Source organism: Felis catus, chromosome C1 (assembly GCF_018350175.1).
Source record: "Felis catus isolate Fca126 chromosome C1, F.catus_Fca126_mat1.0, whole genome shotgun sequence".
Taxonomy (NCBI): Eukaryota; Metazoa; Chordata; class Mammalia; order Carnivora; family Felidae; genus Felis; species Felis catus.
The window spans coordinates 20,152,809-20,167,698 of NC_058375.1; the positions used below are offsets into that span (position 1 = coordinate 20,152,809).

Sequence of the window (14,890 nt, forward strand, 5' to 3'; positions counted from 1 at the left end):
AATATCGCGGCACCGAGGCTTCTGTGGTGCACTGATGTGTAACTGGTGATTAGTCCGTCGGGTGGTGGTTGAGGAGCTAGAAGGCGCGGGATTTGGGGCCGTTTCCCGCAGAGAGCAGCCGGCGATGATGAAAACATCACTTGGGAAATGTGTTTACAGATCGCTTTCGTAAGACTCTGATGATGATAAAATTAGAAGCCTGAGGGAGGGGCACTTTTTAAGATCTTTAGTTGTTGGGGATTTCCCACACCTAATCTCAGTTTTCTCAGTTTAGAGACATTTTAGTGGTTCAGCCACTTCTTCCAAAGCGTATTCAGGCACTCCCACACATCTCTAAGAAAGAGATAATCCAACTGAGAAGTGGACTAAACATCCAATTAACAATGAAAGAGCGTCAATCGCATTACTAATCAAGGAAATCTAGTGAGACGTACTTAACATCCACCAGATTGGCAAAAATTTTTAAATCCTAGGCACTGGTGATAGTGCAGAGTAACTGGATCTCCCATGCACTGCTGTGGAGTGGAAACTAGTACAACCACTTTGGAAAACAATACGACGTAACCCCGTAGAAGGAAGTGAAGCTACCCATATTCCACTTGTCTGTATATACTTAAATTTTTGCATATGTCCCTGTATTGACAATGTTGAGCTTCACCCAGCCCTGTGATCCTGGAAAACAGTGAAGGTTAAGAAACCCGATCCCACCCTTTTGTGTTCTAGAACACAGCTTACTGCAAAGAAACACGCCTCCTTATATGACTTAGATAAAACTCACGGGTGCTCCCTTGTGTATGTATGTATGTCAAGGCTAGCCACAGACTCCAAATTCCAGTCTTTGCCTCGTAAACGCTTAGATGAACTGCTTGTTCCCACTGATCAATCAGAACAAAATGCTTGTTAACCAAACTTTGGTTAAGCTCCTCTCCTTCCCCCAAGTCCCTGAACTTTGCCTCCCCCACCCACCCACCAAGTGGTGAGCCAGCGCACAACCCCTCCTGAGAATAGGCTGGGTTCAGGGTAAAACATTTTCTGATCTACTGTCTCATCCTGCCACTCCTGATCACCCCACTTCCTCAGACCCAGTTCTTTCTAGCCCTGTTTACTCCTCCCTATGAATGATCCACTCCTCTTGTCTCAACCTTGAAACCACGTGTAGATCTTATGGTCCCATGGCAATAAGTTTCTTCTCCATTGCAATAGTTCCTTTCTTCGCTTGCAACAATCATTTAAAAAGAAGTCTCTTCTTACTGAGTCCAGATTTGTATTTTATATGACAATATATATGAGTATTCATAGATGCAGTGATTGTAAGAGCAAAAAGTTGGCATTTAGTACGATTTTTTTAAAGTTATTTATTTTGACAGAGTGCATGAGCGGGGGAGGGAGGGGCAGAGAATCCCAAGCAGGCTCCGCACTGCCAGTGCACAGGCCAAACCCATGAACTGTGAGATCATGACCTGAGCTGATGTCAGAAGTTAGATGCCTGACTGACTGAGCCACCCAGGCGCCCCCGGCATTTAGTACTTTTCAGCAGGTATATGATGATGAGGGAAAATGAGCAAGTAGGAAATAGAATTCTTTATATAAAGTTGAAAAATACAGACTAAAAACTACTTTTTAGTGATACATAAATAAATATGACTTAAAATAAGAAAGAAAAGTAAGGAAATGATTAACCCCAAATGCAGGGTAATCATTACCTTTAGGAGGGAGGTGACTTCAAAATTTATGGGACATGATGAGGGTTCATTGTACTGTTATCCTTTACACTTAACATATATTTAAAATTTTTTTTATTTGAGAGACAGAGAGAGAGAGAGAGAGAGAGAACGGTGGAGGGGCAGAGAGAGAGAGGGAGACAGAGAATCCGAAGCAAGCTCCAGGCTCTGACCTGTCAACACAGAGCCCGACATGGGGCTCAAACCCACAAACCATGAGATCATGACATGAGCTGAAGTCGAATGCTTAACCAACTGAGCCACCCAGGCGCCCCTATACTTAACATATGTTTTGTAAATGCTATTTTGTTTTACTCAATTTTAGTAAAACATCTTAAAAGGGAAAACAATTCATTTCAAAAAACAATAAAGCAAATGTTTACTTTGTGTTGATCACGAATAGACACCTGTTTGAGGGGAAAAAAAGTTCTAATGGGAGTCTGGGTAATTGTGGATAGGATCATTTTACATACCTGGATTTTAAAATCTGCTGATGGAAGTGTAAATTGGTACACCCATTTTGGAAAACTTGACAAGATCTACTTAAGTTGAGCACACATTCTATGACTTGGTAATGACACTTCTTGCTATATAACATCAGATCTGCAAACATCTGTGCACCAAAAGGTGTGTGCAGGAATAGTCTCAGAAATATTATTTGAGGGGCACCTGGGTGGCTCAGTCAGTTAAGCGTCTGACTTTGGCTCAGGTCATGATCTCACGGTTTGTGGGTTTGAGCTCCGCATCGGGCTCTGTGCTGACAGCTTAGAGCCTGGAGCCTGCTTTGGATTCTGTGTCTCCTTCTCTCTCTCTGCTCCTCCCCCACTCACACCCTGTCTCTCTCTGCCTCAAAAATAAACATTAAAAAAAAAAAAGAAATATTATTTGATGAACCAAAAGGGTCATCAGCAGTATCTTGGATAAGTGAATTGTAGTGTAGTAATGGGATACTTTACGGCAATGAATATGAATGGGTCAGAATGACTCTCAGACATAATGGAAGTGAAAGACAAACAAAAGAGTATATGCTGTACGGTTCCATTTATACAAAGTTTAAGGCAAACAGTCTCACTTATGATTCTGGAAGCCAGGGATAGTGATGCCATTTAGTGGGGAGGGGAAGCGTGGTGAAGAGGATGGTTTCTGGGGTGTTGCTAAAGCTCTATTTCTTGAGCTGGGCAGTGCTTACAGGGAGGGGCTCATTTTGTGATAACTCATCAAACTGTACATGCGTGATTTGTGTGTTTTTCTGTATATTATACAGCAAAGGTTGAATTAAAACCATATTTTGAAAAATCTGAAAATAGAAAAGTAAATGCGTTACAGCAAGCAAGACGTGAGCTCGGGAAGCGCTGCTAGCTGACCCAAGAAGGTATGCACTTATGGTCCCACACCATTGCCACTGTGGGCCTAACTTTCCAGAACTCAGTCTGTAGTAGACTCAGTAAATCCCCGCTGATTCAAAGAATATTCCTGGCACTAACATGGGAATGTGCCATTGGGAGTGGCTGGGGACTGTCTCCGGGAAAGGGGGGCCACTTCCCTGGGGGAACACACAGGCCGGACTTCTCATCAAAAACTTAAACCCAAGGGTAACCGAGGCTACATTTCCCCTCTCGTTCCATCTTGTAGTGTGGTGGGGAAGGGAAGGGGTGTTAGGTACTGTCATTCATTCTCCAGTTGATCATCCCTAGCCTTTTTAAAAAAAAAAAAAAAAAGATTTTATTTTCAGTAATCTCTACAACCAGCGTGGGGCTCAAACTCACAACTCCAAGATCCAGAGTTGCATGTTCCACCGACTGAGCCAGCCGGGTGCCCCAGATAATCCCTGGCCTTTAAAGACACAAGACAGCCTGGTGACTAAGAGCATAGGGCCAAAGTTCAGACCGTTTGAGTTTTAATCCTGACTGTACTTATTAACTGTGTAACGTTGAGCGAGTCGCTTGACCTCTCTGTGCCTCAGTTTCTTCATTTGTAAAATAGAGACGATGGTAATTCCCTCACAGTTATTGTGAGAATTGAGCAATGGAACCCATGTAATATGTTGAGAGCATCGCTCTCAATAAATGTTAGCTGGTTATTATTTAGTAGTCACCTAGAATGACCTGCCAGGAATGAATGAATGATCCCCTCTGTTAAACCTGATTCCCCTGAGATCTTAGCCTTGTTGCCTCCATCGGTTTCACTGGGATTGCCTTTCTCTGCTGCCTTGTTCTGTGACGTGGTCCCTGTCCGCCTTTCTAGGCCCATCTCTTGCTGCCCTGGGCCCAAGTTGCTCCCAGACCATCTGCAGTTACCTGAACCCCTTGCTCTCTGTCACCTCTGTGATTTTGTACCTGTCATTCCCTCTATCTGGAATGTCCATCCCTTGGTTACCTGGCAACCCCCTATTCATTCTCTTTAGCTCAGAGCAGTGACCACTTGGCTGAAGCGTTATTCCACCGCCAGGCGAATTTAATCACTCCCTCTTCTGAGCTCCTGCTGCCCATTGAACATACCTCTATCACATTTCAGATCACTCCGTGTTACAATTACTTATGTGTCTCTCTCTGCCAACGACAGGATGTTCAGTGAATGCAGGGACTGTATCTTGTGTATTTTGTGCCCCTTAGCATCTAGCACAAGGTCTAGTACAAGTGATCATCAAGAGAGATGTTGAATGATGGCATGAATGGATGGATGGATAGTGGGTGTTGGCTTTTTGCTGGTATCATAGGTTCTATGACACCGAAAGTCAGGGTGTATTGGCACATGACACAGCACACATCAGCTCAGTGCCTGACTGCTTAATAAGCAGTCAGTGATTAGGCTAATAAAGGTAGAGATCATGGTGATAATAAAATGGCACCCAACGCTGACCCAGAGCCACAGCCACTCTCCTGATTCCTAGTGAGTCATCCCTGGCTGGGCCTGAGCACAGGGATCATGGCTGATGGTCAGTAAACAGTGGCTGAGCTGGCTCCAGACAGCCTGCTCCTGGCCATGACTCATGCCAGCCTATGCTGGTGGCAAGGGCCTGGCCTCCACAGTCACACAGGCCTGAGTTCAAATCTCAGCACAGATAGTGATCAGTCATTGAGTAAGTTGCATACCCTGTCTGAGCCTGTTTCGTCCTCTTCCCTCTCTGGTTATGAGACACAATTCCCACTTGTAAGCTGCTGATAATGGAACACTGTCCCCCACCTTTGGAAGGCCTGCTGTCTCATGGAGAAAGCATTCTTGCTCATATTACATTGTATTATAATTCTCTCTTTAGTCTTGCTAGATTTGTCTTTATCTTCCTTGCAGAAGGTTTGGACAGGGCACAGGGAGCAACACAAGAGATACAGATGAGAAACAGACAGAAGTATAGCTCCATAACCATGTGGAGGGGTAGGGAAGAAGTTTGCGAAGGAGGAAGATAGGGCTGATGAGGGAAGCTATTCGGATGATGGAAACATTAGATAAGTTGAGGGAAAAGGCTGGGGTGGGTAGTGGAGAGGAGCACTTTCTAATGGCTGTTCACGGTTGGAGGAGGAAAGTGCAGAAAGATCCAGCCTGCAGGTTCAGAGAGGTGCAACAGTAAACTAACAGAGGCAGTTGCTGAAGGAACATAGAAGACAGAATGACCTGAAATCCAGGAATCCTCTGAATTTGGCTCCTATGGGGAGACAAGGCATCTGCTCTTAGAAGAGTTGCCTCATGCATTTGCAAGGTGAAATGGGCGGTGTCTGTCAAAGTGCTGGGAAGGGCAGGGCAGGGAGAGGTGACTGGCGGCCCAAGGTCTGAGTTGGGGAGTTCTGGTGGGAGGTTAGGGGGCAAAGGAATGCAGGGCCTGTTCTGGGTTCTAAAGGATGCTTCTATTTGGGAATTTGATTACGTCCTGGCTTGGGGGAGCTGTTGAGCAAATGGCCTGTCTGAGAGGAGGGTAGATGTTGGGGGTCACCATGGGGAAAGGGGGTGATTGGTTAGTTGAGGCCCCAAAATGCCAGGCAGTTTGGGGCTGGATTAGCAGGCTCTGCGTAGACCATGAAGATGTGCAGACACAGGTCTGCTTACTTTGAGGGCCACTGTTCTCTTTCCTGTGACCTACAGAACATGGAGAACATTCCCCAGTGGGAGGGTGTCTCCATAGCGTGTGCCCCACCCTTGGGCATAGGGATGTATGTGTGAACATCTGGCTTGGGTGCATGTCTCTATTGTCCTGTGTTTGGGTCTGCTGTATGTCACTGAGTGAGTGCATCTTGGCTGTGCTTTTCCATGCTGTGTGTGAGTGGATGGTGGTTCTGTTTTATGGGTCTGTAGGTGTGTCTGACTTGTACGTCTTTGTGTGTGTGTATGTGTGTGTGTGTGTGAGAGAGAGAGAGAGAGACAGAGACAGAGACAGAAACAGAGAGAGAGCTGTAGGTCTGAGTTGTATGTATCTTTGTTGTAGGGTGTGAGCTGTGCGTTTCTGTCACTCTGGGTGTCTGAGTGGTGAGTAGGTGATTGGGTAAGGGATGGGGTGCCCTTGCTGTGGCACTGGGTGCCCAGAATGGGTATATGTTTAGTTCCCTGTGGTCCGTATCCTGGGGTCCTTCAGCAGAGGCCTGAATGACAACTCTTCAACTGTTGTCCCTGAGTGAATGACCTCTCATTGAGCAATAATTAACTTGGCCCCATGAAGAGAATCCAAACTGGTGGTGAAGGGGGTAGGACTGGTAGGGGCAGGCCTTATTGCTAAAGAAGGAGGGAGGCCTGAAAGGGGGTCCTATAGGCATGTGTGTTGTTATCATTCCCTCCTGCCTGCAGGTCAGTTACCCTAACCTGGGTGATATTCAAAATATTTAACAAACACTGAGGGCCAGACATTGACCAATCAGAACAGACACAAGCCGGGGCGCCTGGGTGGCGCAGTCGGTTAAGCGTCCGACTTCAGCCAGGTCACGATCTCGCGGTCCGTGAGTTCGAGCCCCACGTCGGGCTCTGGGCTGATGGCTCGGAGCCTGGAGCCTGTTTCCGATTGTGTCTCCCTCTCTCTCTGCCCCTCCCCCGTTCATGCTCTGTCTCTCTCTGTCCCAAAAAAATAAATAAACGTTGAAAAAAAAAATTAAAAAAAAAAAAAAAAAGAACAGACACAAGCCATGCACTGAATGGAGCGGTCCTGAAGGCCATGGCTATGCCAAGCATTACCCCTCTAGTTGTGGCCAATGAGAATGGATTCCAGGAGAAGGGCTGGGACAGGGGGGCCACGGAAGGGAACTCGGGGGTAGGGGGGAGCTCAGGGCAGTATCTGTGAACTAACTGCCATGGAAGTGTCTCCGACTTGAACATCTGGTGTGGCAGCTAAACCTCAGCCAGCCTTGGCCTCCAAGCAGCTGCACCAGGTCAACCCTAGATGCCCTTGCCCCTCCCATTGGGAGAGCAGTGGACTATCCTCTTCTGTCATCAGCAGGGGTGGTGGAAGTGAGCGACCCCAAACTGCAGGAATTCCAGTGACCTTGTCTGTTTTAGTTTAGGAATGGACTGCTTCATATTCCTCACTGGCTGTGATCTGACGCTCGTTGAGGTGAGAGGGAGCCTGTAGGGGTCAGAGGTCAAGGGAGGGGTCAGTAGCGGATTTGGGGAGAGGGAGAGACACCCCCAGCCCCAAAGATAAACGCCAGGAAGTGAGGGGGTCCTGAACTGATCCCATCCCCTGGATTCAGACCTGTACAAAATAAATCTCATCCCCCAAAATGAAATAACCATTCCACACCAAAAAATTAATATCCCAGTTCCCCGAGTGGCTCCAGCACTCCTTACGGTTTCTTTCTCTTGGACTCCTTCTGATAGGGGCAGGGTAGACCCTGGAGGTGGGACAGTCCCTTCCACATGCACAAATTACAGTGTCAGGCTCCAAGGGTGTCATGCCTTTTATTACAAAAACCAATAACTTAGATAAGTTCTATACAAAGTCATTAGGACTCTTGGCCCAATGGGTCATCTAATCTTCCATCCCCACCTCGGGAGGGGACAGGAATCTTGGCCCAGAGGCTCTAGGAATCACTAAGGGATGGCCAGAGAGTTGGAGCACCATGTCAAACCAAGGACGGCCAAGGGGACAGGTGTGGTGGGTGCGGAGCCCCAAAGCCCATCTTGTTGGGCGAGGACCAGCTTACTCCAGAAGCGCTGCCTATACAGACTTGCCCCCTCTGGGAGCATTAGGCCACCCCTGGGAACAGCTGGGCCAAATCAGCGCTGCCAGCCTCCGCCCAACCTACACTTGATCTCTGCCTGGGCTGGAACAGGTTGGCTCAGCAAAAGCATGTCCTCGAGGAGGCCAGCGATGTCAGTGTCTCCAACAATAGGGCGAAAGAAGAGGTCCCCAAGCAGGCTGGGCGGAATGGACTTGAGGGTGGAGGCTGTGAGGAGGACACGGGCCAAGCGGCCCTGGCCTGCTGGGCACCAGGTCTCCAGGGCCTTGCACAGAGCATGATGAGCCTTTTGCTGCAGGTGTCCAACGTGGGAGGAGGCGTGGAGGCCCGGCACACCTGTGGGCAGAGAAGGTGAAGAGGGCTGGTGAGTACCCCGCTCCCAGGCAGCAATCCTGGCCCAAGCCCTGAGGTTGCGGGGTTGGCCTTTGAGGCCCCATTACTACCTCCCCCATTTATTTATTTATCATTTTATTTATCCGTCCATTTGTGGGACAGCCCAGAGTAATGGGTAAGAGCCAGGCTGCCTGGGTTTGAATCCCGCACTGTCACTTATCAGTGGCATGGCCTTGGAGAAATTGATCTCTGTGCCTCAGTTTCCTCGTCCGTAAAATGGAGATAATAGTACCTATCTCCTAGGTATGTTATGAAGTTTAAATCAGCTAGTCTATGCAAAACCCTTATAATTGAGCCTGACATATGGCAGGCATAATATGAATATTCATTACTATCACCATAGTTACTATAATTTAGATATTCCACTAGGGCTTTTTGGGGAGGAATTCTCATCTCACATTTCCATTCTTCTCTATGGGGTCCTCCTGAACCCACAGAATTTTCTGTGACGGAGGCACAGCTGTGTCTGCCCATCTTCCCGCCCCCAACTCCCACCTTCCCTGAGGGTCAGGACACTTTCTGAGATAGAGTGGCCAGGGCTAGTCTTGGGAATGAATAAACCTAAGTTCCCATCCCTGCTTTGCCCCTACCTGGCTGTGTGGACCTTCAGCAAATCACTTAACCTCTCTGAGCCTCTTTTGTGAGCTGGCTTTTTGGTGATAATGAGGACCCAAAGAGATAACGGACGTGAAGCCCTTAGCAGGTGCCTTCCCTGGCCGGGCCCCAGGAGTGTCTAGAAGCTCACCAGGATTGAAGAGGATGGTCTCTTTCAGGTAGGCATATTCCTTGGGGCCCAGCTGCAGGCTCCAGAAGGACTCCAGGCAGCACTGAAGCCACTGTACCGCAGCCAGCGAGGGCTGGGGTCGATCTGGCAGCTGGCCGCTGCCTGAGCTGCTGCTGGGCTCCTCCAGCAAGATCTTCTTGAGTATGCTGGGAACTGGTGCCTCGGCCACCTCGAAAGTCACAGTGTCTTGGGCCAACCCCAGCAGGAAGAGGGGGCCCCAGCAGCCCCGCAGCAGCCGCTGCTGATCCTGGGGGGGCAGCTGGCAGAAGGACGGCAGGTTCCTGAGGAAGACCACTGTTCTGGCCAGAACATCCAAGGCTTCCCGGCAGGTGCGATGGGGAGCACACAGCCGGACAGGCCGGTGCTGCCTGCACAGGCAATGACTACGGGCTGGGGGCACAGAGGGCCTGGCCCTGAGGCTAGGGCTCAGAAGTGCGTACAGAATGGCCGGGCGGCCTGCAGCACCCCGACACGAGCAGGTCCCTGGCTGGCTCGAACTCATGGTTGGGGATCTGCTCCTCCTTCCTCCCAGCTCTCCCGCCCTCTGCTCTGCGCTGTGGGTGCTATTTATAACCCCAGTGGGAGGGAGGGGGGAACAGCCTGACAACCTTGACTCCAGAAGTCATGTTCATTGAAAAAAAAAGAAACACTGCACTGACCCTGCAGGATTGGCGGGGCAGTGGTGGGGGAGGGGGCTTTGGGAGCTCCACGTGGCCCTGATATCACTTTAGTCAATGAAGCAGCCTATGCAGGGTACAGGACTGCCTGCTCGCTGGCCCGACTGCCCCTTATCGGATGACTCAAGTGGATAAACAAGGTCATTAACCCAGGCTGTACCAGGGCACCAAGGCCTCAGGTGCACCATCAGCAGGTGGTCATGGCAGGTTTCCCTATTGGTGCCTGTAGGACTCTCACTAAGCTGGGAAGCCAACCCCAGAGCTGGACAAGCCTTGAATGCAAGGCCCAACCTGGAAGTGCCTTATCACTGACTTGTTTGCCTAACCTTGGGGCTTTGCTCCTGTTGTTGGTAAGGAACAGGCTGCAGGGAAGGGAGCCAGGACCCTGGGGGGCTGGGAGGACTTTGCCCACTGTGCACACTAGGAGGCCTCCCTCCTCCGACTCCAGTTCTGGGGGGGTGGGCCCTGCAGAAATAAGGTCCTGAAGAACTCTCTCTCCTCAGCCTGGATTCCTAAAGCTCCCGAAAGGCTGTGTCTGCTGAGAAGCCCTCCCGGAACGAGATTGAAATATGGCTGCTACTTACTGAGCACCTCCTGTGGGCCAAGAACTTTCCAGTCTAATATTAGAGCTTGCCTATGAGGCAAGATTCTTACTTTTTGAAACTCAAAGAGGTGAAGTGACTTGCCCAAAGTCACACCACCAAGAAGAGACAGAGCCCAGATCTGTCTGACTCCAAAGTCCTCGCTTGTTCCCCTGGATCCGCTGGCCCAGTTGTTCAGCCAGATCTGTGTAGCCTAAGTTTTCCAGAGCTGGTGGCTACCCGGGTCTCCACCTTGCGGCTACCTGGTCCACAGATATTGCCGATTTATGAACCGGGCAGAAACGCTGCTCTGCCGCCAGCCACGTGGCAACTCTGTCCCGGGCATCTGTCTCAGGACGGTGGGGCATGGGGTCGAGGAGAGGGTGGGAAGGTCCTCGGCTGTGTCGTGTTCATGGACCTTGGCAAGCCCAGCTTGGCAAGCCTTCTGCTATAGCACACGGTTGGGCAGCCATCACCATCCCTGGCACGTGCTCCTGGCTCTGTCATTTTCCAGTTGTGTGACCTTGGGCTGATCCCTTAATCTCTGTGGGCCTCAGGAGCTTCATCTGGGACAATAACACAGTGAGGTCCTAGATGTGAAATTCTAAGCAGTTTCTGGCATTCGGTAGGAGGACTTTGCTCCTCCCTTTCCTCTGCCTAAGGAACCAAGCCCCAGCAGACAAACAGGTGCACATCTTTCATTAGATTGTGAATAATCTTAATCCTTACATTTGTAAAGTTCCTTCCACAACCTTCCACAACTGAAACCTCTTCAGCATCCCCTCGAAGGAGACTGGAGTCAGACCCCTCAGGTTCAAATCCTGCCCCATCACTTAGCATCATTGGGCAAGTCACTTTACATTGCTGTGCCTCAGTTTCCTCATCTTTAAAAGGTACAAGAAAGGCCAATAGTGCATATTGAGTTTATGGGCCCTGAAGCTTCTACAATTTGGAAGGTCCTCTTTAGGAATAGAAAATCAGGTATGAAAGCGAATATTTAAAGTGAGAAAACATGGGGGGGTCTGGCTGACTCAGTCAGTAGGTAGAGCACGTGACTTTTGATCTTGGGGTTTTAAGTTTGAGCCCCATGTTGGGTGTAGAGATTATTTAAAAATTAAAAAAAAATCTTTATTTTTTAAATGCTTATTTCTTTTTAGGAGAAAGAGTGTAAGTGAGGGAGGAGCGGGGGGAAGGGTTGGTCAGAGGATCCAAAGAGGGCTCTGCACTGACAGCAGTGAGCCTGATGCAGGGCTTGAACTCACGAACTGTGAGATCAGGACCTGACCAAAGTCAGATACTCAACCGACTGAGCCACCCAGGTGCCCCCCAAAATTAAAAAAATTTTTTTCTAATAAAATGAGAAAACTAATCGCTGCCAATTACAAACTTAAAATAAGCTGACAGAAAAACATGAATGTCACAAACCCGGGAGAATAACACAATACTTTGATTAATTGCTTGACGATATTTGCCTACGTGTTTTAGCTGCACATTCTTTGCTTGCCTCTTCCCTTCCATTTCCCATCTAATCTCAGACCTCACTTAAGCTTCAGCAAATGCTCTAGAGGAAGTATTCCAGAGACAGGGCTCCGTCCACAATCTCAACGCTGCATTTGTCATGTCTCTTTAGTCTCTGTCAGTCAGGAAAAGTCCCTCAGTCTTTCCTTGCCTTTCACGACCTTGACGCTTTTGAAGAGTTGTAGTTAGTTTGTAGCAAGGCTCTCAATTTTGGGTTTGTCTAAGGCTTCCTTGTGATTAGACTCAGATTATGTACCTTTAGCAGGAATATCACAGAAGTGAGGTGTTCTTGATTCATTCTATCAGATAGCACACATTTCCATCTGTCCTGTGGTTCTCGTTGGTCACCCGAGTAAGGTGATGTCTGCCAGGCCTCTCCACTATACTTACTCTCTTCCCCTTTGTAATGAATCTGTAGTTTGCGAGGAGGTATTTTGAAAATGTAGATACATACCTTCTCATAGTTTGAATGTATGTATGTGTGTATTTATTTATGAACTCATGTTCTCCTATTTTGTTTAGTGGCTTGTAATCTGTTACTATCGTTATTTATTTGAATGCTCAGATTGTCACAGATTTGGCCCACGGGAGCTCTTTCAAGCTGGAGTCTGTCCTTTTGTCAAGCCCCATCATTCTCTGAACATCCTTTGTTTTCCGGTCTAAGCAGATACCTCTTTTCAAGCCCCTGCAATCAACCAGTACTCCAAGAAGCTCTGGTTCAATCTTTTAGTGGAGAGTAGTATTTAAAAACCATGATCTGGGTACTGGGAGGGTAATTAGAAACCTGGACTTACGGGGCGCCTGGGTGGCGCAGTCAGTTAAGCGTCCGACTTCAGCCAGGTCACGATCTCGCAGTCCGTGAGTTCGAGCCCCGCGTCAGGCTCTGGGCTGATGGCTCGGAGCCTGGAGCCTGTTTCAGATTCTGTGTCTCCCTCTCCCTCTGCCCCTCCCCCGTTCATGCTCTGTCTCTCTCTGTCCCAAAAATAAATAAAAAACGTTGAAGGAAAAAAAAAAAAAGAAACCTGGACTTGCTCACTGTTATGAGGGTGTCACTGCTCCCAGGCCCTTCCAGAATTAAGGAGAGTACACCCCCCCCCACACTTACAGTTATATTTATTTCTATAACTATTTATACATACTATAAAACATGGGTTCAGACTATTACCTGCAATTCGAATCTACTATAACAGGGTTCATTCTCATTCTCCCCTTTTTATATTTATAACTCCCTTCTCCAACACCGAGAAATCTGGCTTTCATCATTCTGAATTTATTCACTTATTGGATCTATTTATAATCAGTCTCCCATATTTACCACCACCCGATTCCCTATGAAATGCCCTCCATACCCCACTGGGGCTCTGATAGCTTGTGTCTGGCTGCCCCCTCCCACTCAGGGACACTTTCTTCACCTTGCTGGACCCCATGCCATATGGCCACCTTCCTCACCCTGCTGGGGCTCTGACTTTTGCTCTGGGCCACTGTGGCTCCCTCCCCCTTATTTCTTCAGGGGCACCTGGGTAGCTTATTTGGTTGAACGTCAGACTTCGGCTCAGTTCATGATCTCACTCGTGAGTTCTAGCCCCACATGGGGCTCTCTGCTGTCAGCACAGAGCCCGTTTTGGATCCTCTGTCTGCCTCTCTCTCTGCCCCTCCTCTGCTCATGCTCTCTCTCTCAAAAATAAATATTTTAAAAAATTAAAAAATTTTTAAAATAAATTCCTTCAGTGAAAATGGATCGGTGATTCTGTCTTTCCTCTGGAATGGTTGATCAAAAACAGGTTTTATTCTTTTTTTTTTCTTTTTTAGGAATAAAAACATGTCTTATTCTTGATAGCCAGGATACTTCACACAGATGTTTCTGATACTTGTAATCGTGCTTATAGGTTTGTAGTAGGAATTTTGATAAATTCTACTTTGCGTAATTACTATCAAAAAAGAAATATATGCGTGGAGTACTTATTTAAAAAATTTTTTTTCAACGTTTTATTTTATTTTTGGGACAGCGAGAGACAGAGCATGAACGGGGGAGGGGCAGAGAGAGAGGGAGACACAGAATCGGAAACAGGCTCCAGGCTCTGAGCCATCAGCCCAGAGCCTGACGCGGGGCTCGAACTCACGGACCGCGAGATCGTGACCTGGCTGAAGTCGGACGCTTAACCGACTGCGCCACCCAGGCGCCCCTAAAAATTTTTTTTAACGTTTATTTATTTATTTTTTTGAGAGAGAGACAGAACACAAGCAGGGGAGGGGCAGAGGTAGAGGGAGACGCAGAATCCAAAGCAGGCTCCGGGCTCTGAGCTGTTAGCACAGAGCCTGACGCGGGGCTCGAACTCACGGACTGTGAGATCACGACCTGAGCCGAAGTCAGACGCTCAACCGACTAAGCCACCCAGGCGCCCCTATGCACGGAGTATTTATAATTGTATACGCTGCATATTCTTTATAGGAGAGAACTTCCTTTTTGAGTTGGCATCACTATGAAGTGACAGACAATTTAATGATGATTGAAAGAATTTTGTACAGATTTGCTTCTTCTCTTTACATGTCCTTTTTCCTCCACCACCCAGGTTCTTCCCAGGTGTCTTGGGAATCACTCATAGTGGGAAGTGGGATAGAGTGGGCAAAAAACAGTGCAAACAGTGGTCTTGAGCAATTATAATTTAAACTTTTTATTTTTGCAAAATAAAAAGAATATATATATTAAAGCTTTAATTTATTTTGAGAGAGAGTGCACAGGGGAGGGGCAGAGAGAGAGGGAGACAGAATCCCAAGCAGGTTCCATACTGTTAGCTCAGAGTCCAATGCGGGGCTCAAACTTGAACTCATGAACTATGAGTATTTATATCTATCTATAAAATATCTATATCTATAAAATATATCTATAAAATATCTATAACTATAAAATATCTATAACTGTAAAATATCTATAAAACATCTATATCTATATATCTATATCTAATCTAATCTATATCTATATCTATATCTATATCTATATCTATATCTATATCTATATCTATATCTATATAAAGAAGACCTTGCCCAGCCTCTTCCCAAGGCA

General features: G+C 47.6%; 1 protein-coding gene and 1 long non-coding RNA gene across 4 annotated transcripts; one reads left to right on the forward strand and one right to left on the reverse strand.

Moving 5' to 3' along the window:
* The first annotated feature begins 5 nt into the window (after nt 1–5).
* LOC109502176 lies at nt 6–11,451 on the forward strand. Of its 3 annotated transcripts, XR_006584080.1 has the most exons (5): nt 15–168; nt 2,986–3,093; nt 7,194–7,248; nt 8,175–10,080; nt 10,234–11,451. It is a non-coding gene; the product is annotated as an uncharacterized LOC109502176 (long non-coding RNA). The 3 variants fall into 3 exon arrangements; XR_002160601.3 differs by having other exon boundaries at nt 8,175–11,451; XR_006584079.1 differs by lacking the exon at nt 2,986–3,093 and having other exon boundaries at nt 6–168; nt 8,175–11,451.
* NR0B2 (nuclear receptor subfamily 0 group B member 2) lies at nt 6,813–9,555 on the reverse strand. Its single transcript, XM_003989746.5, has 3 exons — nt 9,015–9,555; nt 7,943–8,212; nt 6,813–7,260 (listed from the first exon to the last, which is right to left on the reverse strand). Exons 1-3 carry the CDS (start codon nt 9,553–9,555, stop codon nt 7,220–7,222), a joined length of 852 nt encoding a protein of 283 aa, XP_003989795.2. The 3' UTR covers nt 6,813–7,219.
* Nucleotides 11,452–14,890: the final 3,439 nt, after the last annotated feature.